At 45.7% G+C, this 23879-nt stretch overlaps 1 protein-coding gene across 2 annotated transcripts in view; it reads right to left on the bottom strand.

The window, feature by feature from the left end:
• PDGFD (platelet derived growth factor D) overlaps window positions 1-21746 on the bottom strand; it is a 222687-nt gene extending 200941 nt beyond the window's left edge. The window contains exon 1 of one of the 2 annotated variants that reach the window (XM_078432672.2): window positions 21525-21746. In XM_078432672.2, the coding sequence (XP_078288798.1) occupies window positions 21525-21648 (124 nt within the window). In that variant the 5' untranslated portion in view covers window positions 21649-21746. The remainder of the gene's footprint in view (window positions 1-21524) is intronic. The other variant, XM_078432671.2, reaches the window with a different exon arrangement.
• Window positions 21747-23879: the final 2133 nt, after the last annotated feature.

Raw genomic sequence — 23879 nt, 5'->3', positions numbered from 1 at the left:
AATGTCCCTACGATTAGTACTGTCCTTTCCCGGTTATCCAGGCATTTGGAATTCTCTTCCATGGAACAGAACCCAATCCATTCCAAACTCTGTGTATTGACTTTACGGCTGAAATACTTCCCTTGCTTTCTATTCCCATGGCTAAGAGCTACTTGTTGGCTCTGGCGACATCTCCCTGGGCTACGAGAATAGCTCCCACCTGGTCCTTATCCAGTCTCCCATCATGGGAACATGGGTGCCCTGGAGAAAGGGGCTTCTGTGGTGGACCCCACCTGACCCTTGCTTCCTTCTCTCCCCGTTTCCAATGACACTGCTGCTCCACATTACTCAGCATGTCCTCTCCTTCCTGGAGAAGAGATGCCCCTATGTCCTCACCCAGTCTAGTTTCCCAACCTATAATGTTCTCCCCTGGTTCAGGTTTCAAAAACAGTCTCAGCGGGAGTGGGTTGAACGGGGACTCCGCTCAAAAAAAAGATAGGTCTACACTCTTATTTCCAAGAATTGTGAGTATTACCTTACACAGCAAGAGACATAAGTTTGGGATCTTGAGAAGAAAAGCATTCCTGGATGATTCACGTGAGTCCAGCATAAAATCTCAGGTATCCTCAAGCCAAGGGAGATCGGACACAGGGAAGCAAAAGCAACGTGACCGTGGAAGCAGAGGCTGGAGGAATGTGGCCAAAGCTAAGGAAAGTCCAAGGCCAAAGAAAGGCGAGAGGCAGATTTTCCCATAGAGCCTCTGTAGCGAGTGTAACCCTGCTGACACCTCGACCTTGGACTTCTGACCTCCGGAACAGGGAAAGAATAAATTCCTGTTGTTTTAAGCCACCAAAGTTGTTGTAACTGAGTGTACATATATATGTAAAACATTAACCTGCCTCTGGGTATACGTATGTCCTTAGATGATCTAGTTATTTTTTATCTTACTTTGGTTTTTTTTTTTCTGGGTTTTTTAGTTGTTTTTTTAAAATCTCCATCTTATTTACCTAGTAGAGTACTTTACTAACAACAGAGGCCCGGTACATATTCATCAACTAAATCAATGACTTTTCAAGTCTTCTGTGGGTTCTCCAACAAGAGAAGTAAGTGTCCAGAGGCACCCGGCGGCTCAGTCAATTAAGCAGCCACCTCTTGGTTTTCGGCTCAGGTCACGATCTCACAGTCTGTGAGTTCAAGCCCCATGTCAGGCTCTGTGCTGACAGTTCGGAGCCTGCTTGAGATTCTCTCTCTCATAGACTTTAAAAAGAGAGAGAAGTCTCAAGTTCTTGAGGTAGTTAAATGAGAGTCAGATGGGACTGATCACATTTCAGAAAAGTCGAAGGTCCTAAGAACTTCTTTGTGACTAGAACAAGGGAGAGGTTTCCAGAAAGAGATGACATTGCTGCTAAAATCCTCTAGGAAATGCAGACTGTTCAGAGGTCACCCATGATGGCCTCCCGTGAGATTCAACATCATGCTGCGTCAAGGAGCAACAAAACGGGCCTGACTACTGCATCCCCATCACGACCGCCTGCTCTCAGCATGTCCTGCGCGAGGCCCGGAAGTCACTCCCGGAACCACAGGGAACGCTCCAGCAAAGAGAGCTGTTCTCGGAAAGCAATGAGCCTGGGGCTCGGGCTCCCAGCTCTGTAAGAATGAGGGCCTCAATGTTAGGGAGCTGTGGAGATTTTCCTTATCATGCTTATTTCAAAAATAAGGTTTTATCAGGACTAATTCTGTGTAAGGAAAATGAATTGCTTTCTCTATTAAACATGCTTTTTCACAGGTCTGCTATACTTTTGTATGTACTTTTTTTTTTTTTTTTTTTTTTGGATAAAAAGCTGTAACTTTCGGGATGGCTGGAGCTCAGTCTGTTGAGCATCCAACTCTTGATTTCGGCTCAGGTCATGATCGTGGGATCAAGCCCCATATTGGGCTCTGCTTGGATTCTCTCTCTCTCTCTCCCTCTGCCCCTCCCCTGCTTGCTCTCTCTCTCTCTCTCATTCTGAAATAAAATTAAAAGAAAAACAACAAAGCCACTCCCTCCTTGGTATGAGGAACACTCCAGATCACGAATCGTCTGCTGGGGCTATTTTAGAGAACTACTGATTAGATAGCAACGTTTATCCTACAGCCAATATCTGTGTGTAGCCTCCACATTTCTGAACATGCTTGAGGGGAGCAAACATGGATTAGAAGGGGTTCTTGAACCAATGCTTGTAGAAGAAAGAAGAAAGCCTGACCGTCTTGGAACTCTCTTTCGATTTTGGCCGCCATCAAAACACAAAATCTGGCAACGGATCTGACTTGCAAGGTTTGGTTTAACCTATTTTTATCCTTGGAGGCGCCATTTATATTTCATGGCAACTCAAAGCTCTCTGAGGAAGTGATCTTGGGAGACCACCCTCGCCGTGGTTCCAGGGTAGAGACCCCTCCACATACGTCCTTGGCATGTTCAGCTCACAGCCTTATCTCTGGTGCAGTAATCTACCGGCCTCAAGAGTGTCCCCACTCGGGCGGGGGGGGTGGGGTGGGGGGTGGTCAGTTATCTCTTACTCCCATATACATCTGTAGCAGCTCCTGTGCTGGGCGCATAGTACATACTCATCAAACGACTACTGAATCAGGAAAAGCTCACACCCCTAGAGCTGGATTTACATTCTCTTCCTTGGTTACATTACAAACCTGGTTCGTCTGCTTTTCAAACCCAGTTAAGATTATTTCAAGGCAGCTTCACTTTCTGTCCTTTTCCCAAAGGCTAGTTTGTATTTCCCTGCATACTGCTTTGAGACGTGAAAGGAACCTTGGGCAATTCAGGAATGGGTTTCATCCTGACTTCCAACTTTATTTAGATTTGTGTTTTTATGTACACGAAGCAGATGGCTAAAAAGTGAAGGCTCTCCCGAAAAGGCTGTAAACTGGCTCGATCCACAGCTTCGGCTTGAACACACTCCAGGAAACAGAGCACTGAAGGTTAAGATTATAAATAAAAACACAACCAAGGGAGACCCACAAGTTCTCAACTCTTACTCAACTCTTATCACCACTTTTTAGTTCCAAACGTTAAATATAGCCATTATACTGACCATAAAAAAGCCCAGACTGAACACGACTTTGCAAAAAAAGGCAGATCTACTGATGATATGACCAGTAAGGGATTGATGAAGTCACGCTCATTCTTGCCATCATCTTTACGAAGATCGACAACTGCCGTAATTACAACAGACAGACGGCGTCTGCATAGTGTGCGACAAGCAACAGATGAGCAGTCAGAAAACCTGTACCTGCATCTCGACCCTATCATGATCCACTGTGTGACTTTAGGCAGGTCACTACACCTCTCTGTGCCAAAGAGCAAGATGGCATAGACTACCTCAAAGAACTCTTCCAGCGCTAAACTTGGCTGTAGACACAGCCATGACTACCCCTTGTATAAGGCACAATTTTCATTGTTTAAGGTATACTCTGAAAAAAAGTACTGAAAGTTGACAGAAAAAAACCTGAGAAACAACGCAGGCACCCAAACGCTCCATCTTTCATCAAGGGTTGTTTCCCCAGGGTTGTGCTAAGTGTTATGTACGGTAGTTACTGACTCTTCACATTCGCCTTCTTATATAGGTGTTCTTCTTCTGGTGTGTGTGTGTGTGTGTGTGTGTGTTGCTTGCAATGTCTGAGGCCGGAGAGGGGTTGAGTACTTTCCCAAGAACACTACCTCAGCTGAGGTCTTGTTACCTTTAACTACCTTTCCACCCAGCCTCCCATAAGCCAGATTTCCTTTTCATGTTCATGAATTCGGTAGCCTCTGTTGGTACAAACTGGATGCTCCGTTAGACGACACTCTTGTCCCCGTAAGACAGGACTCTTTTCTGTACGCACATTGGCAACCATCCTACCCAATACGGTAGAAAAAGTATTAGACGGGCCAACTTACAGTGCCAGTTAACATGGGGAGTTTTACATTTTATTTTATTTTTTTTATTTTTTTTTAATTTTTTTTTTAACGTTTATTTAATTTTTGAGACAGAGAGAGACAGAGCATGAATGGGGGAGGGTCCGAGAGAGGGAGACACAGAATCTGAAACAGGCTCCGGGCTCTGAGCTGTCAGCACAGGGTCCCGATGCGGGGCTTGAACTCACGGACCGCGAGATCGTGACCTGAGCCGAAGTCGGCGCTCAACCGAGGGAGCCACCCAGGCGCCCCTTATTTTTTTTAATATTTTTTTAAGTTTATTTATTTATTATAAGACACAGAGGCAGAGAGAGAATCCCAAACAGGTTCTATGTTGTCAGCGCAGAACCCAACACGGGGCTCAATCTCATCAACTGTGAGATCACGACCTGAACAGAAATCAAGAGTCAGACGCTCAACTGGCTGAGCCACCCAGGTGCCCCTACATTTTATTTTAGCTTAAAAAACACATGTGCATGACTGTGACCAAGTTTTCATGAAGTACAGAGATCTTTCCTTTGAGTACGTCTCCTAGTATAAAACTCTTTGTAATCTTTCTTGCATAAGTCATGTCCATAATTTATCCATAATTTCCATTTCCTCTTTCTTGAAAGTAGAGAAAGACTTAAAGACACACATGAAGCAATTTATCCACGCAGCCCTTCAGGCTTTTTAGACTTATTTATTTTCACTCTTTGTAAAATAGTTGAGTTGTCTCACATGTACCTAACTGAACAACACTTAATTCAGCAACTCACCTTTAAAGTTTGGCTATTTCAACCAAGTATTTGCTGTAATAAATAATAAACTCTATTAGACTCGTGTTGCATCACACAATATTTAACTGAATTATGTAATCATATCAACAGGTACAACCAGAAGACACGTGTTTGGGAACAAACACAACAGATCCTTGTTTATCTCTGTATCTCAATGACGGAACTAGAAATGCATTCAGGGGAGCGACACAAGAGCCCTGCCATCTTGGGCATCAGTCGGTCAGATGTTTTACATTAACGCCATACCACGTGGTCAGTCTACCTCATAGGATAAAAGAGGTCCTGCGGCATTAATATGTTCACCTGGTGGAGATTTTCCTACTTCTGCAGACCAAATCTCACATGACCAGATAGGTACCTCAATACCAGAGAATGACCCAGATCTTGTGGGATGTGGTGGGTATCCAATTGGGGATTCTCTCTTCAAGAAAAACAGGAGCAGCTGGGTGGCTCAGTCGGTTAAGCATCCAACTTCAGCTCAGGTCATGATCTCCCGGGTCGTGAGTTCAAGCCCCACGCTGGGCTCTGTGCTGACAGCTCAGAGCCCGGAGCCTGCTTCGGATTCTGTGTCACCCTCTCTCTCTGTCCCTCCCCTGCTCATGCTCTTTCTCTCTGTCTCTCATTTCAAAAATGAACATTAAAAAAAAATGAAAATGAATAGATAAAATTAGGTAACAGGGCCGTGGAAGCGACCTAGTGAGGGAGGGGGCCTGAAGGTTAAGCTTCTTCAGCTTCCAAGTGGGTCCACCCCTGTATCCACAGAAACCTTCCTCTTGGGCTTCACCTGAACTGCACTCTGCTGATTCATTCGCTCGTTCAGCAAGTATTTCCCGAGCCCCCTATACACCAGGCACCATTCCATAAGCCAGGGATACAATAGGGAATAAAAGAGCCCCAGTTTCCATCCTCAGAGCTCAGAAGAAGACAGGACATACACAAGCGAAGATAATTATATAATTTCAGGCAGAGGGAAGCGAGAATGTACACAGCAGGTCCCAGGGCCTAGTCAAGACGGAATTGTCTTGAAAGCCTGTTCTCTGAAAACGCAAAGTGTCTCATGAACAACGTGTTTCCACGAAAGTAGAGTCACGCTGTGTCCTGACACATCCAGATTTGTTGAGGAAAGTCGCAGCTTGAGACGCAGTTCCTTCCTTAGAATAAACTTTTTCTAAGCCAGGTGTTCGTCCCGAGCACTGAGTACACCTCAAAACGGGCGGCCTGAGGTGAACCCTGCCCTCGAAGGAGAAAGAAATTTTGTGGTTTTGTTGCAATGCAAGTTCTACAGGGCATCGTTATGGAGCATGATCCGAGGAGACGGTTCGAAAGTCAGTGAGGGAAAAACAAGACAGTCTTATGAGCCACATTTTACTTGACAGAAATGCTTTTGCTTCCCCAGATTATTAACAAATTAAAAGGTCATGCCAACAAATACCCAACCCAAAGTCTGGTGGAAATATGTCACTGAACAAAAAGGAAGAATGATGTATATTTCTGTAATAACTTTTATTAATTATCTTCCACTCTGGACCATACAATGAATGGTAGATCTGAGATTTGCAAATGGAAAACATCAGTGTTCCTAACATTTAATTTTCCTTAAAAAAAAGCATACTGCAAACATATGCTGTTCAAGGCCTCTAAATCCAGGGAGATACGGGTTACTCAGTAAAAAGCTGTATCAAATCTCTAATAGGTTAAAGCCTTCCCAAGACTCAGCAGGACTCTGTTTTTCACAAATTGTTTACTCATCAGCCAGAAAGAGTCAATTTTAAAAATGGTCAAGTGATAAAAGAGAATGTTATCATTACCTAAGTCAAACTAAGTCGCAAACGGAAAAGAATGCCAATGCTGGTTAAACACAGATTTTTCCATCCGTGACAGACAAATGAAGTAGCAGCTGCTGTTTGCATAAGAAGCTTCTCAAATATCAAAAACTTTGCACCTGGCATAAAAACCGAGTAGCCTGGCTGACTGCATATCTATTAGAGGACCATAAGTTTTTTTCTTTTTAAGAGAATACATGAAAACAACCAGAAACATCAAAAGTTCCATGCTGATAAAATACGAAAGCAAAATAGAAACCCCAGGAAATTTGCCCATGTTAGATTATGAATCCCCCTAAAAAGTGACTCAGTTAATTTCAACACATTGCAAAAAAGAGCCAGAGAAATAGCTTCCATAAGTTATTTTTTATTTTGGAAAAAGACCAATGATAACTTGTGTTAGTCTAAATAAATGATATTAATGTCCCAGAACAGTGCTGTTCAAGTTGATAATGGCTAGCCACATATTAGTGCTGAGTTTCTGAAATATGTCAAGTCTGAAACAGGCTGTGTTGTAAGTATAAAATGCATATCCTATTTTGAGGACTCACATGATAAAAAGAATAGAACAAGATATCTTAACGTTTTGTTTTATCTTTTTTTTTTTTTTTAATTTGAGAGAGAGAGAGTGCAACCAGGGGAGATGGGCAGGGGAAGGGAGAGACAGAGAGAGAACCTCAAGCAGGCTCTTCGCTCAGCGCAGAGCCTGATGCAGGGCTCGATCCCACAACCCTGGGAGAAGACCTGAGCTGAAATCAAGAGTCAGATGCTCAACCGACTGAACCATCCAAGTGCTCCTATCTCAACATTTTAAAATATTTACTGAACACCAAAATGATAGTATTCGGGCACTGACTGGATTAAATAAAATATACCACTGAAATTAGTTTCATGCATTTCTTTTTTATGTGGCTGCTAAAATTCTGTAAATGACGTAGGCTGGCATCCTGTCTCTGCTGGACACTGACGCTCTGGAGGGTCGAGTGTAGAGTTCAATGTCAGCTAATGGAATTGGGCTCAGAAATTCAACTGGAATTCTCTCATTCTGTCCTGAGTTCCAAATTTCCAACAACCCTAGTATCTGCAAATATCTCATCGGGATATCCCTTTTCAATGTTCCACCACGTATCATATAATATCATCACGGCACTAACACATACTACATATATCCCTCAGCATCCTCTCCCGACTAATAAGTACTCTGTGGATGATAAGCATGACACATAGCTAATTAACAAAGGAATTATCACCACATCACTTTCAACACTGTTGCCCCACACTCTGGCCTAGAAACTAACTAACACACACTGAAGGTACAACAAAAGTCTGTAGAATAAACAAGAGCCGACCAAGGCACAAAGGACATGGGTTAAGGGAGAATTTTAAGAATCAGCGAAACTATAATGAATTAGGAACATCGCCCTTTTGATCACGTCAGGACTTAATTTGATCGGAAAAACAGATGAGAGTTGAAGCCAGAATTTTCAAAATATCCGGACATAGAACTAGGGCAAAAGTAAGGCTTGTCTTAACTAGAGAATTCTCACAGGCAGAGTTCTAAATGCACCATTACATTGTCAATACAGATTTCCTGGCCAGTGAAATGTATACACGATTAGAAAACTGAACTCAGCAAACAGTTCGACTATTCATCTTTCAAGTCAAAATATCTTTCATGCCCTCCCTTAGTGTCTGCAGGTGCTGTAACAAATTGCCACAGACTGACTGGCTTAAAACAACAGATATTTATTCCCTTACGGCTCTAGAGGCCGGTGCCATGATCCAAAATCAAGATGCTGACAAGGCCATGCTCCCTCAGGATGTTCCAGGGAAGAATCTATTCTTTGCCTCTCCTATCTTCTGCTGGTGGCTCCTGACATCCCTTAGCATGTGGCCATGTCACTCCAGTCTCTGCTGCCGTGGTCACACCGCCCTCTCTCCTGCCTGTGTCAGATCTCCCTCTGGCCCTCTCCTACAGGGACATCCACTCCAAAAATCCAAGACGATCTCCGCAGCCCAAGAACCTTAGCACCATCACACCTGCAAATTCTTTGCCACATAAAGATCATTTAGAGATGCCAGAATTAGGACACGAACCCTTTGCGGGCCACTGGTCAGCAGAAGACAGACTCCAACACATAATTTTCCTATCTGCCCTAAAGTCTTCACCCAAATTTGGCCATTTTCATACGGCACTTTGTAGTCTTTATTAAAGCCAATGGACACAACCCAACTTTTTTACGTAGCAATCATGCGCACCCATAACTGCTCATCCATAACTGATTACCATCCCCACCTTGGTAGTGACCTATGGGTCTCATGTTCCCATGCTGTCACGTGCTCACCACTCAGCCCACATCTCCGTAGGATCTCATAAACATTAGTATTCTGAGAGGATGATTTCTCACTTCTGATACATAATGCTTTCGTCCCCCCAAATAACTTATTTTTGATGAACGCTTGGCAAGTAACGAGGAGTCTCCAGGGAATTTCTGCAAGTTTAGAGCGGCCAACCAACTGGTCTTGTGCTCAAAGGAAACTGGGTAACAAGTGGCTGTGCACATGCAAATGTTGTTCCAAAAATGACTTTCAATGTTTCTCAATTCTATTTTCATAAATTTTAGACAGGCATGCAAACTGGATGTGTAAATGGCACCAAGGAATATAATAGTCATATATAATTGGTTCAACTATTTTAATTATTCTAAAATTTACTGAGATCCCATAGACTAGAAAAGTTGTATGTTAATGACAGATTATCATCATTGTTCTTTTTTTTTTCAGTGTATTTGAGAAGTGTGAAATTTCCATCATTGGAGTCACATTCCCAAGAGAGGGAGTAAAAAAAAAAAAAAAAAAAAAATGGTGCCTAAAGGTGTCTTTTTTCTACTGCCATCCAGTGGTCAAATAATCATACTGCACATCACACAGTAAAATGTTAATTATTAAATATTAAAAACTTACTGGGCGTTGCGAACCGAGCCCACATTGTTGCTGTTACGGTTCAGGAGTATTTAGGCTAACATCTAAACACGTAAAAGAGAAAACCAAGCAAGTACGACTCCCAGCTCTACAATTAAGAGATCCTTTTCTGCTCGAATTTTAATTCACAGAGTGGCGCTAACCAATGAGGGTGATGTTTTTCAGCCTTTGAAGAATACCGTGCTCAACCAATGTCATTTTCTTCCGCACTCAGCACTAGGGATAGATGATTTATCGTCAAAATCAGGTCAACACGACCTTCAAACACAAAGCAGGGCGCTCAGTGGTGGCACTCAGAGGGCCACTGCCTTGCCCTGTGCTGATTCACAGGCACGTTTGATCTATGCGGCCCGAGCATCAGCTTCAAGAGAGCAGACCCTGTGCCTCAGGCTGGACTGTTTCTGCCCCAGTGGGTCCTACAGGGCGCGGCCTGCGGGCAGCACCTGCTACACACCTGCTGGGTGAACCCTCAGTGCTTATGTTTACGGGGATCGGGCTGGGTGAAAAGCATCAAACTCAGCACTGACACAAAACAATACACAGCCACAGTAGTTCTTCTCCAGGAATGTACAGGATCCCCCCATATGCTGTATTTAAACCAAATACCTCTCACTCCATTCTTTTATTTTTGATTAACCACTCTGTAAAAACCCTTTCAATCCACACTTACTCCATCAGGGAACTTTCTGTTTTTATAGGGAATACGCATACTTTTTATTCCATTCGATAGCACTTCTCTTGTTTCATCCCCAGTAAAATAGCATATTAGCTCAACACGCTCTCCCTATACAAACAGAATGGGAAGCATTCATCTTTCCTTAACGTCCATTAGCTCATCATCCAGAGTGAGCCTTAAGACTTGTTTTCCTGGGTGGCTCAGTCGCCGACTTCAGCTCAGGTCATGATCTCACTGCTCGTGAGTTCGAGCCCCGCGTCGGGCTCTGTGCTGACAGCTCAGAGCCCGGAGCCTGCCTCAGATTCTGTGTCTTCCTCTCTCTCTCTGCCCCTCTCCATTCACGCTCTGTCTCTGTCTCTCAAAAATACATAAACATAAAAAAAAATTTTTAAAGACTTGTTTCATGATCCTTCATTTATTTTTACCTCTTTCTTTTGAGCTTTTATTAATTTTGTGTAAAAGCTCTCAAATATTAACACTGGAAAGGAAAGGTATCCCTAAAAGGATTTATTCTACTCAGTACAGGTGTGGAGGTTTTTTTTGGGCAGGGGGAGGGGAAGAGTAAATTCTTCACACACTTCCTCAATGTTCGTCCAAATTTAACCCTCAAATGTCACGCTCATGCCCAAGGAGGCAGTCTAAAGTATGTGTCATCTTGGCATGACCCACAAAGTCGTCTGGAAACAACTCCACACCGACCACTGTTGAGACGCGCTAGGAGAGAGCACTTTGCCACGTTCCAAGTACTCCAGAAATACCAGGTATTATTATCATACGCCCACAATCAAAAAATCACTTCCTTTAAAAGTTGATTACTTCATGCTCACTGTGCCTGTATTTCCTGTAAAGAAGGGTCTCCCTCCCGCCTCCCTGCCTTTAGATTTCATCCACGTGGATACTGCACAGGCTCCCAGAGCTAAATAACTTTCCATCTCCACAACCTTCCCCACCTACTCCTCGTCTTCTATTGCCTATCCTGTTCCCTGATACCAACAGCCCCCAGACAATGAACAGAGACCTTCAGAGTTTAAATACCCTTTCTGCCATACAGTTGCCCACACAACTGGTGTGAGGGCTCATGCAGTTCCATGACCAGGCACAAAACGAAGACACTGGCTGTGGGTGATGCAGTGACTCCTCAAACCTTGCTGAGCCCCTCCTACGTGCCAGACAGCGACGCGGACAGTGAGGACGCTTGGCTTTAGTAACGACAGCAAGGGCGCTCACATCAGAAGAAGTCAGGCAGGTAAACAGATACCATTATAGGCTTCGCGATGGAAATGTGGGATAAATAAACGAGTAGCCAATTCTCCCTGGGGGGGGTTGGAGTTGAGAAAGTCTACAGAGTGATACAGTTCCCGTCAGTACGCTCCCTCGACAGTCCATGCAAACATACTCATGCTGTGTCCGCAAGAACAGCAACGAGAAAAGGATTAATACTGTGAAGGCACTCACCACTGGATGCATAAGCTCAGAGTTACAAAAGCGAACTGCTTCACTAGTAGGCTTCTAACTTGGAGAGTGTCCTTTACCCATGGGACTGCCCTCACGTTCAGAGCTCAGTCAAGAGCAGAGGCAGCACATGTATATTCACAGGCCTTTTGACACATAAGTGGCAATCGACACTTCAGACAAAACTAAGATCTTCCAGAAACTATCAGCGAGCAAAGAGAGAAGATAAGGCTGAGGTCAGAGCCTTAAGAAAACATACAAGGAGTCACAGGGCAGAGAGTTAGATGAAGATCCTGCCAAGGAGGAAAAAAAAAGTAAATAAAAGAGTACTCCATGATCTCAGAAAACAAAATCCAGGTGTTCAAAATCCTATTTCTATAGTTATAAATATCCTATTTAGAACATTTTAAGCTTATATATATAATGTGTTTACACATATCTCCCCCCAAAACATTGTAATTGTAGCATTTACTAGGTTGTCATATATATATATATATATATATATATATATATATATATATATATATATATAAAATCTTTGAAGGCTCTTTTCTGTATTCACAAAATCCCCACTACATTCTAAGATCTTTGCTGCTTCTTTCATTATTCATAAATGGTTACAGGGACAATAACACATAAAATATACTTTTTAAGGCCTTCTCTAATCTTGCTTCTTCAAGAAACCTAAATAAACCAAGTACCATCTTGGTTCCAGCTTTATCACTATTCCAACCTTGCACTTAGGAGCACTTGAGGCAAAGGAGAGTCAGCGGCAAGCCAAGGGAAGACCAAGGTTCAAGACAAGACTAGCCCACCTGAAAGGACGCTACAAATCACAGTGACGTCACCCAGAGCAGTTCAGTGGAGCCACGGGGTGACTTCATGTTGCAGTGGGTGAGGCAGAGTACAGGAAGTGGAGACAACGAGTTGTGGTGACCCTGAAGATGCTTACATGGCGACAAAATAGAACAACAGTAAAACAGCTTGCATGTGTTGTGGGTGGTGCAAAGAAACTTGACCGTCCATGTTGGCTGAGGAGACAGAACCAGTGAGGAGGGAAACATTAAAGACAGGAGAGTAGTAAACTGTGGGTTTAGGTCATAGGACTGAAGGAGTGACAAAGAGGTGGATTCATCCACAGGAGAGAGACCCCTAGCACACACCCTCATACATGACGGACCAGAACAGAGTCTGACTTTATTCTGACACAGTACTAATGATGATGCCAGGTATAAACAGTTATCATTGTTCAGCAATCACACTGTTTGTTAAGCCATAAGCTGTGTTCACTTAAACCAGTTGGGTGACAGAGACACAGAGGTAGACATATACATCTATCCACCCATCCATCCACCCATCCATCCATCCATCCATCCATCCATCCATCCGTCTATCTAACCATCCATTCACCCATCCAACCATCTGTCCACTCATCCTTCCACCCATCCAACCAACCATCCATCCATGCATCCATCCACCCATCCATCTATCCATCCATCTATCTAACCATCCATTCATCCATCCACCCATCTGTCCATCTAACCATCTATCTATCCATCTATCCATCCATCCATCCATCCATCCATCATGACATGAGCTGATATTAATCCAAGTTATTCCATTCTGTAATTATGTAGTTATTTTTGTTTTCTAGCCAAAGAACTATACTTTGCACTTATTCCTGTTGAAGGTCATAGGATCAGCCCATTATTTCCACCTAAGAGCATGTGGATTTTCTCATTCAGCAGTCAGCAAACTACACCCTCAGGCCCACCGCCTGTTTCTGAAAATAACATTTTATTGGAATGAACACAGCCACACCCATTCATTTATGTAATTTCAATGGCTGTTTTCATACAATGGCAGAGCTGTGTTGTTGCAACAAAGACTTTATAGCCTGAAAGCCTACAATATTTACCGTCTGGCCCCTTTATAGAAAAAGCCTGCCATTCTATGCATCTACTCCAACCTACTAACTGTTCTTTCCAGACAAAAAACCCAAGTTTGGAAGATGTGTTTTCTATGTCTTCATCCAAGTTATTGAGAATTCTGACTCCAATATGGTCTAATCCAAAGTGCCAGTAAAATCCCTCCTCACCTCCCTCTTGCCTAACACAAATCTATTAGTTACCACCAAAAGCATGACAAGAAGTTTATTATAATCCAGGCTACAATCATTCTTTCCCACAAGGCTGTCACAGAAATGCCAATTTTCTGGTTGAAATCCATACATACTTAAGCTAATACGACTTTCAGTTTAGGATACTGGTAAACCCATCAAACATATCATCTAGACTTTCTCTTATGAGTCACGGACATAATTTTAAAAATCAGCAATGTTACTGGGCTGTGATATAGTCATTCCCTGGTGGCACCCGGAGATAGGTATGTCTCAGCCTATTCAGACTGCTCTAACACCAGAGACCGAGTGGCTTTTAAACAATAGAAGTTTATTCCTCATGGTTCTAGAGGCTGGGAAATCCGAGATCAAGGGCTCAGCAGATTCGGTATCTTGCTGTGGTATCCTCACACAGCAGAAAGGATGAGAGATGTCCCTGGTGTCCCTTTGGTAAGGGTGCTAACGGTATTCATGACCTCCCAAAGGCTTCACCTGCCAGTATCATCACAATGGGGGTTAGGTTTTTAATGTATGGATTTTGGGGGGACCCAGACATTCATTCAGTCCCTTGCAGGCTGGAACTTTTTTTGCCTTATTTAATAAGAAGCCTGAGCCAGCTTTGCTTGCTTAGGTCTTACGAATGCTTTCCAAGGCGTGCAAGTCTGAGGAGTCAGAGGAACTGGCAGCTGTCACTTCTCCATGCCAACAGCGAGCTAACTTGTAACAGTGCTGTCCCCCAGTCTAACCTGTTCTCTAGTCTAACGTCATGCTCCTGCCTCATTGTGGATGTGCAAACCACACGAACGAGGGCGATCGAATTACACAGAAAGTAGAGGCGAATGTTCTCTCGGGGTCTACCACGTGAATCTTACGAACTCACGTCTACACTCTGCGACACCGATTTTGGCTTTTTGTAAGTGGGTCTGCTGCACACGTATTAGTTCATTTCATCGCATTTGACATAGAAGCTGCCGCATAGCTAAAGTCTGCAAAAGTCGGCCGGGGCTGCACTGCTTACTGAATGTTTCAGTGAAATGCGGAACTTGTCACGTTGGGGCTGAAACGACTTGCTCGAAACTAACACAGCAGATCATACAACCTCTGCTCACAGCACACGGCCAGCAGGACTCATGGAGCTGCTTCAGCCCCCAGGCGGCATGCTGGCTTCCAAATTTCAGAAATCAGGAGTCCAAAGACACCAGATTCCAAATCTCGTCTGGCTCGTTTTTATAGGTAAAATGCTGTCCCTAAAACAATCTGCCTTCAGAAACACTCTCCAAAAAAAAGTGCTGGAGTAAAAATCCAAAAATCAGAAAACATCACTCCTCGTAATGAGAGTTAAACCCTACGCCCATGCTACGATGCTTCCACAGACATCCCTGCCTCCCGATTAGACAAAAACCACTAACCTGCACTCAGCACAAATCACAAAAAAGCACAGCATTCATCTATCAATATTAAAGCTAATACACTGATGTCAGCATACCATAGCGCGGAGCAAAGATCTATTATTACACGCATCATCAACGCCCGTAAGAAACAAGGCATGCTTCATTCTCATTCTGAAAAAAAGAAAAAAAATCCTTGGAAGAAAATATTTCTTCCTGTATCTGCACATGTGCACTTTAGTGTCCCGTGGGCTTATTCCTTTATTTATGACTTACATCTGGTCCTGAAATACGGTACAGGGAGGGAGAACATTTTTGCCGCAGCGTTTGTTTGGGATTCTTTCTTTGCTGGTAGTGTCATTCCCCTGGAGATTTTTGCCAAAACTGTCCTGCACAGAAAAGTTTGTGTAAAGATGTTCCCTTTTAAACTGCATGAATTCTGAAATACAGAAGTTTGAAAGAACGTAAAACGTCACACACACGAGGCAGGCTGCCTTCACTATTTACATTACCATAAAGCGACCTCAGATACAGTGACACAATCTAGCATCTGGTGTGCTGAGCTGCACACAGGCATCCGGGGGGATGTCCCAAGGCAGCTGCACCTAACATCTGGAGATTTCGGGCAGGAAAAGTCAGCCATGTCGGCCACTGTCATGATGAGAAATTAAGCGATCCGTGTTCATGTCCCATGGGCAGTGGAGGCACAGGGAGACTGTTCCTGGCCAACTTACTGGCCTGGCTGACTTCTTAGGAACACTGGCGGTCAGTATTCAAACACAACACAGGACCTGTCTTCCTCCAAAGTAATTCTTTCAGTGGCTTCTCACTGTGCTACAAATAATGGCCAGACTCCCTAACCTTACTTCCCAGACCTTTAGTTAGTGGACGCTTGAAGGCTATGTTCTCCTGTCCAAATCGTGGCAGGCACTGTATCTCTTCACTTGCAACCTCCAGCCTCCTTCCTCACCGCCTCCAACTTCTAACTCCTACTCATCCTTCATCCCCCACTTCAGCCGTCACTTCCTCCAGGAAGCCCTCCCCTGTGTCTCAAATGTAGCTTAGGCGCTCCTTATGAATTCCCACACCCCTGTGTATTTCCTCCACAAAAGCAACGATCACTCTACACTGTGCCTTCACACTTCTCCGACTGCAACCCAAAGTCTTTTCAAAAAAACAAAAACAAAAACAACAAAGAACAATCTTACGATGGATTCAAATATGTGACACAGAAATGCTGAAACACATGTAGACCTGTTCTGTTGAGGAAGGGGTGGACAGCCTGAAGCGATATACGCTCAGCCCCCTGGCACACAGGCGATGACCTCTAAGGTGCTTCTAGAAAATCCTGGGGCTCTCCAGAATGCATCTGAAAGGCACGTGCAATACACTAGAACTAAGCATGGACTTGTTTCTACTGCCCAGAGACTGCAGGCTGTAAGAAGGCAGGAACCCTGAATGTTTTATTCAAAACGTGCTAGATAACCCTTCATCCGGCACAACAACTGGCAAAGATTAGGGACTCAATAAATAATTGCAAAATACGTGAAGAAGTTACAGTAGGGGTCAGCAGCAGAGCTCAGGATAAAGACCTATTTGTACGCTGGTTTTCGACCTTTCGTGTTTAGAGGACGGTCCCGGTCGAGTCAGGAATGAACTCAACAGAGACAACCTTAAAGAAAGCCAGGGAGCTTGTCCTGACTGGCATGGCTCGGATGGACCAGAAGCCTACAGCTGGCGCACTTAAAAGACGTTCTTATTCTGATATAAAGAAGAATTTCATAAAGATGTTGGCGAAGTACCCATGTACTGCAAGGGTAAGCGCGGGACAGCACGCTTATCACCGGCCATCAGAGACCAATGACTCTGGGGACCTTGCTCCATTGTCTGGCCCTACTGTTCTGAAACAATAAAGCTTTCCTCTCATTCCCTGAAAGGGAAAATCCCATGTCATGGGAAAACCTCAATGTCATTATTGTAACTCACAATCTAGTGGCATTTCCTACTACAGTGTATGTCCACCAGTTTCCACCCACCCATTTAGAAGAATTTGTATTAAACAGGCAAGTCAAAGTTATATTACATTTAAAATATGTGATCATCACTAGGCTCTATGAGATCATGAAACTTTAATATCCTCAGAGTCGAAAAGAAAATATGAACACAGAAGAACATAAGGGCTGACCCTAATGCTATTCTTCACTTTCAGTCACTTAAAAATAATTTATTGTGGGCACCTGGGTGGCTCAGTCGGTTGAGCGTCCGACTTCGGCTCAGGTCATGATCTCACGGTCCGTGGGTTCGAGCCCCGCGTCGGGCTCTGTGCTGACAGCTCAGAGCCTGGAGCCCGTTTCAGATTCTGTGTCTCCCTCTCTCTCTGCCCCTCCCCTGTTCATGCTCTGTCTCTCTCTGTCTCAAAAATAAATAAACGTTAAAAAAATTTAAAAAAAATAATTTATTGTAAATTAATACTGCAGTGTATAGAATAGACATCCTATAGATAGGAGCGTGTGTGTCTGTGTATGTGTGTGTGTATATACATATAGGATATTGTATGTCAGTTTTACTTCAAAATACAAACCAACCCCAATCATTAATTGTCCTCTGCCTTGTCGCCTTCCCTAAAAGATCTGATGTTCACATGGAAGTCGATGTGCGGTCATCGCTGGTGACAACAGAGACCCATGTTATCCAAAACACAAGCTTGACTCCTTCGAGATCCAAGGCCACAATTAGTAAAACTGCAGGCCTATCACTAGACAGTGATAAAGTGACAGACACTTGAGGCACTGGCGTGGTAAACAAACAAACAAAACTAAATTCAGAATCATTTCCCACCAGCACCTGAAAAAAAAAACACAGAAAACAACAAAATGGATCAAGACAACGAAGAGTATATCCCACACCAACTAGGAAGTTCTATCTAAATTTAAAAACAAATGAGTAGGGGCGCCTGGGTGGCTCAGGCAGTGGAGCGTCCGACTTGGGCTCAGGTCACCATCTGACGGTTCGTGGGTTCAAGCCCCGCGTGGGGCTCTGTGCTGACCGCTCGGAGCCTGGAACCGTGCTTCCGGTTCTGTCTCCCTCCATCGCTGCCCCTCCCCCCTCTCAAAAATAAAGATCAAAAAACCAATAAAATAAAATAAACACAAATAAAAATAAGTAAGTAATACCGTCGGTTAACTGCTACCTTTACGCTTCTGATCCACACTGAGCCAGCAACGCTGGTTGTGACCAGTTGTCACCAAAACACCAACTGTGCAGGCACGGAAATGAGAAGAGGTAGGAATGGGTGTCAAAGGCAAACCAGCGAAAGAAGAACAAATATGATACCAGGAGAAGTATAAATATGCAATTGAGTTCTGCAAACTGTTATACTGGAATCCTTCCTAGCCAGACGATCTACTTTCCCTCAGAGGCAGGGACCAAATTCCACCACCACTGGGTCACCTTCACCCATTCTGCAGCTACAGCGAACGGGTCTGCCGATATCCCTTTTACAACAAGAACACGTTGTGATGGAGAGTTCTGGAAGGCCGGGAGACCGCGGCAGACCAGCCTCCCACACTGGGTACAAGGAGATCATCCCGTATCCATTCTAACACTTCCCTGTCATTTCTAGCAATGCCGGCTATCTGGAGCTATCAGCTACAAATAGAATGAAAACAAGGTCTGTGGGTGCATCAGGCTGGACAGAACCCCCACCCCCAACCCCGCTTTCGTGCCCATGACAGGAGGCCCTCCCTGTTTGCTCCGATCTTGGCTGCAGCATTAGGGAGCAGCTAATCGGGTCAGTGGGAAGAAACTGATGGCACTCAAGTGTGAATGAAGATGCTTCCATCACCAGATGCAGGTTTCTAAAACCCCTGGCCAAGAGTCACGGCTAATTTTTGGCTGTGATTTCCTACCACTTGTAATCCGAGAGCCAGCTCATCCAAGGATGCCAAATTAACGTTTGAAAACTTTGACCTTCTGTATTTCCCCCTGTCCTCCCCAAGCTTACACCCGGTCTTAATCTGACAGTGCAAAGGGCAAGACTATCTATCGTCTCCCTTCACCAAGGAACTCTGGGGGAATAAGTTAAAAACGTCTGGAATCAGAGGTTTTAATTTAATAAGTGATTATTTTCCCTCATCACCTTAACTGTTGTGATGAAAACTTTCCAGACAACGTCTAGACTTTTTCAAAGACCCCTTATTCTCACACCCTCACCAGAACTCTGTGGCACCGTTTCTCAACTGAGTTTTGGCTTTTTTTTTTTTTTTTTTTTTCCATTATCATCATTTGCCCTTCAGAAGCTTGTTTAGACTTTTTTTTTTTTTTTTACTAATCACGTCCCTTCCTATCACATGCTCACACCGCAGATATACTGTCTACCTCTTCACACATATGGGCCCTTCAGAGGACCACAAACCATCATACTAGTCAAGATTTTTTCACCCTCCAAGATCTGATTTTGCTGTTTTGGGGGCAATTTTGGGTCTCTTTGAAAAAACATGCCCTGTGACACTGAAAATACGCTGCCTTTTGACAATTCCCCAAACTAAAAACCCATTATGAGTATGAACTTTGCTTTACTCTGTATATAACAATTTTTTTAATCTAACCTTCTCCACCCCCACCCCTCCTATTTTGTTTGTAAAATGAGACCGACATTGAGGAAAAGTGCTGAGCAACCCAAATTAATCAAAGTGTGTGTGTGTGTGTGTGTATATACTGTTAGTAAATTGCAAAACAGCTTGAACTAAAATATGAATAAATCGATCCAGGGTAGCTTTTGAAATTTTGATGAAACAAAGCATGTATCATACAGACTAGATAGATGAACAGTGTTCTAACAATGAAAACTAAGAGGCAAGCATGCTTTAAAAAAAATACTACAAGCTGCAGGACTGGGTTTTAGTTGGAATCTTGGGTTGATGGGCAATGGTTACACACTTTTCATTTTCTGTCCTTGACGTCTTGTAAGTGATACTTGGGAGGCTAAGGATTGCAAAATTATGGCTATGAAGTCATGCAAATTATACATGGCATTTTATTCGACACAGCCTAGAGGGCATATAAAGTGCAAACGTTAACAAATGTAAAATCTCAAACTAGGAGAAAAGATCGTCCCCGGTGGAAACATAAACGAGTGAAGCAAAATTATAAAAGTTTGGTCTTGAGCCCACACCTTTTTTTTTTTAAGTGTTAGTAAGAAAATGCTGTGCTTTCACTAAGATGGAGGGTATTCAAATAGGCACTGGTGGGGTGTTGTACATAAAAACATCGCGGTAAAGTAACGCTGGGAGTAGGGGGCATCTTCTGGCCAGGAGGTGACTCTTGAGGCTTCCCTGGGCCCCCTGCACACGCCTACGTCACTTCCTGTGACTTGCACACACTGAAATCCATAGTGTATCTGTCACCAGAAAATACAGTAAAGTCTTTTCAAAGTTCAAAAGCCTTTCAGCAAAGTCCAAATTCAGGGCACACCAAGAGAGAAACTGATAAGGGAACAAGATGGCCAATATAAATTCACCGAGAACACACACTGCCAAGTCAAACAGTGAAGCCAGCCTGGGGAGTTCCTTGGGGATGTGTTAGAACTTCACACAGACAGACAGAAAGATACTATTACTGAAGGAAAAAAACCCAAAAACCTAGGGGTCAGTTCGGGTAAGGTGGGAGAAACAGCTTCAGATTCCTGGGAACACGAGTTGCAGGTGAGAATAAAGGGATAGATCAAGTTCAGACCTGGGGGGTAACCCGCGGAGAAGCTGACCTAGGTGTCCCCCAGATAAGGGACACAAACAGGCCGGCCTGGGGCCCACGGGGCTTGCTGTACAAACCCTTGTGCTTGTGCCAACACAGGGAGACCTTCTGCGCCTGGAAAGTCACCCTGCGTTGCGGTGAAAGCCCAGTGTCCCCCGGACCCTGAGCTTCGGAGCCAGCGCTGCGCCCCCAGAGGAGGGTCACTGTGGGGACAAACAGCACACATGCTGCACACGGGCACCTCCCCCACATAATCAGTACAGCTGTCACCCTGGTCCAGGCTGACTGCGGGACACAAGGACATCATTCCCTGTCCTCCCGTGGCTACAAGACACATAAGTCGCCCAGACAAAGCCCCTCCCGAGCCCCCATCTACCCGAGTCTCAAGTGCACAGAGCCTGACCCGGGGCGGCGCCGGGACGTGGGGACCTGCCCCCTCGGGGGCCCTGAGCCACCTGACCCCCCCCCCCGCCACCACCCCCCCCCCCCCCCGGAACAGGGACAGCACACGCCGCCGCGGAGCCTTACCGCACGTCCCACGAAAGTTTCCCTGTCCCTACAGAAGCGGACGACGGCGACACGTCGGTGACCCGGCGCACGACCCGGCAAACGCGCGAGCCCCTTACCATCTCTCCGGAGGCCGGCGGCGCGCAGGGCCCGCAGGGACGCGCTCTGCGGGGCCGCGGGGGCGTCCCGACAGCCGCACAGGTTGGCGCACACCAGGGTGTAGACGAGACCGAGCGGGCGCATTGGGCCGGCGACCCGAGACGCCGGGCCTGGGCGCTCCCTGCACCGCCCGCTGGAGCGCGTGTGGCCGCCGGCAAAGCCGAGCGGGACGCACAACAGGTTGGCGCGGGCCCGCCCCCTCCGGCGCCCCGCCCCGCCCCGGCGCTCGGGCCCCGGCCGGCCCCACCTGCCCTGGCCCTGGGGTCGGGGAGAAACGGCCAGCGCCACCTACCCCTCCCCGCGGGGGTGGGGAGCCCAGCAGGCCCCACCTGCCCTGGCCCCGGTAGGGGGCAGCTCCAGGCCCAGGGCCTCCCCACCAGGGGTCCGCTGCTGCTTGCACACAGGGCGGGACTCACCGCTTGGGGGGAGGCGGAGGCGGGGGGGGGGGGGGGGGGGGGGGGGGGGGGTGCTTGGGGATGGGGAACTAGGCGGGGGGGGGGGGAAGGGGGGGAAGGGGGGAAGGGGGGGTTGGGGGATGGGGCATCGGCTGTGGGGGGTGGGGGGAGTACTTGGGGATGGGGGCCTTGGCATTGGGGGTGTAGGGCTTGTGGATGGTACCTTGGGGGGGGGGGGAGTTCTTGGTGATAGGGCCTTGGCGATGTGGGTGGCTTGGGGATGAGGCCGTGGGGGTGGGGGGTTTGGGGGGCTTGGGGATGGGGCCTTGGCGATGGGGGGAGGTATTGGGATGGGGCCTTGGCAGAGTGAGGGGGGACATGGGGAGGGGGCCTTGGTGGTGGGGATTGGGGGGATGCTTGGGGATGGGGCCTTGGCAGTGGGGGTGGGGATGGGGCCTCACACGGCTGGGGGTTTGGGGATGGAGCCTTGGCGGGAGGTGGGGGGGGGGCATGTAGATGAGGCCTGCAGTTGTCAGTGTTCAGTTTGCAGTGGCTCAGATCAGATCCTGCTTAGTGAGGATGTGACCGGGTGAGGCAGCAGGAGGGTGCAAGGTTAAGGAGCTCCAGTGAGTGTGACCTTAGCAGGGTCCAGGTCATTTCTCAGGGTGGGTGAAGAGTGGGCAGGTCTTTCTTATCTCACAGGGCTCTACCCATGGGGTGTAGTGTACAAGACATGGTCAAGGGCCTTTTATATGCCCACCCACAGCCCCTGCGCATACAAGGGGTTAGAGGTCAGGGGGGCCTCAGCAGGGGTACACTGGCAAGGTGGAGTTGGGAGAGCATCACATTCTGTTCCTTCGTGGTCCTCAGCAGGAGGCAGGGACAGCAGGCCTTAGGGCCTCCCTGCTCTCAGTATATGGGAGTTCAGAGGCCCAGACAATTCACTCTAGATTCTAGAAACTTCTGCATTCACATCTACTTCCCCGGCTAACCAACTGTATTTGGAACAGGAGTGGATCTCACCTCTGCTGCTTCCTAGCTTTGTCACCTTGAGTAAAGCACTTGACCTCTGGAGCCTCAGTGTCTTTACTTAGAAAAGGAAGGTAGCAATTTTTAGTTTGTCTGGTTTCGGTGAGAATTATATGAAATGATTTTAGTAGATAGCTCTGTAAGTGATTCAAATCCAAATTCACATAACTTCTCAGCGGTTCGCTGGTGAGCCCTAGAAGAGACATTCTCTAGTCTCGTGTGGGCCCCCCAGTCCCTGGCAGTCTGGGGTGTGAGAAGTAAGTGATCTCCACAGAAAGAGAGCCAGAAGCAGCTGAGGAGGGTAGAAAGTTCCGGAGAAGAGACCCTTGGCCATGACACCATCCAACACTGACCAGGGTACCTGAGTTCTTTCCATTAGATTCATGTGGTTCGTCTCTTGGCATTGTGTCTGAGACACTGTTTTACAAAGGGCAGGTTTGTGGGTTGTGAGGTCAATTTCCAGAGCCGCATTATTGTTTTTTCTATTAAGACTTTATTTTTCCAGATAATTTTTAAGTTCACAGCAGAACTGAGTGGAAATTTCAAAGATTTCCCGTACGCACTCTGCCCCAACGCACGGGTAGCCTCTGCTCTCATCACAGGGCACATGGGAGTGGTATATTTGTTAAAACTGATGAACGTGCGTTGACACTTCATAATCACCCTAAGCTTACGTTACGGTACACATAATGCTTACATATGGTACACCTGATGGTTACATTATGGTTCATTCTCGGTGTTTGGACCAAACAATATGGGTTTGGACCAATAATAATGACATATATTCATTGGTAGCTGTAATACAGACTACGTTCACTGTTCTAAAAATCCTCTATTCTCCAGCATTATTTTTTCCATAAATACAATCACTCTCAGACTTAATTATCAGAG

This window comes from Panthera onca, chromosome D1 (genome assembly GCF_046562875.1).
Source record: "Panthera onca isolate mPanOnc1 chromosome D1, mPanOnc1 haplotype 2, whole genome shotgun sequence".
NCBI lineage: Eukaryota > Metazoa > Chordata > Mammalia > Carnivora > Felidae > Panthera > Panthera onca.
This window is presented reverse-complemented; position numbering and strand designations above follow the sequence as displayed.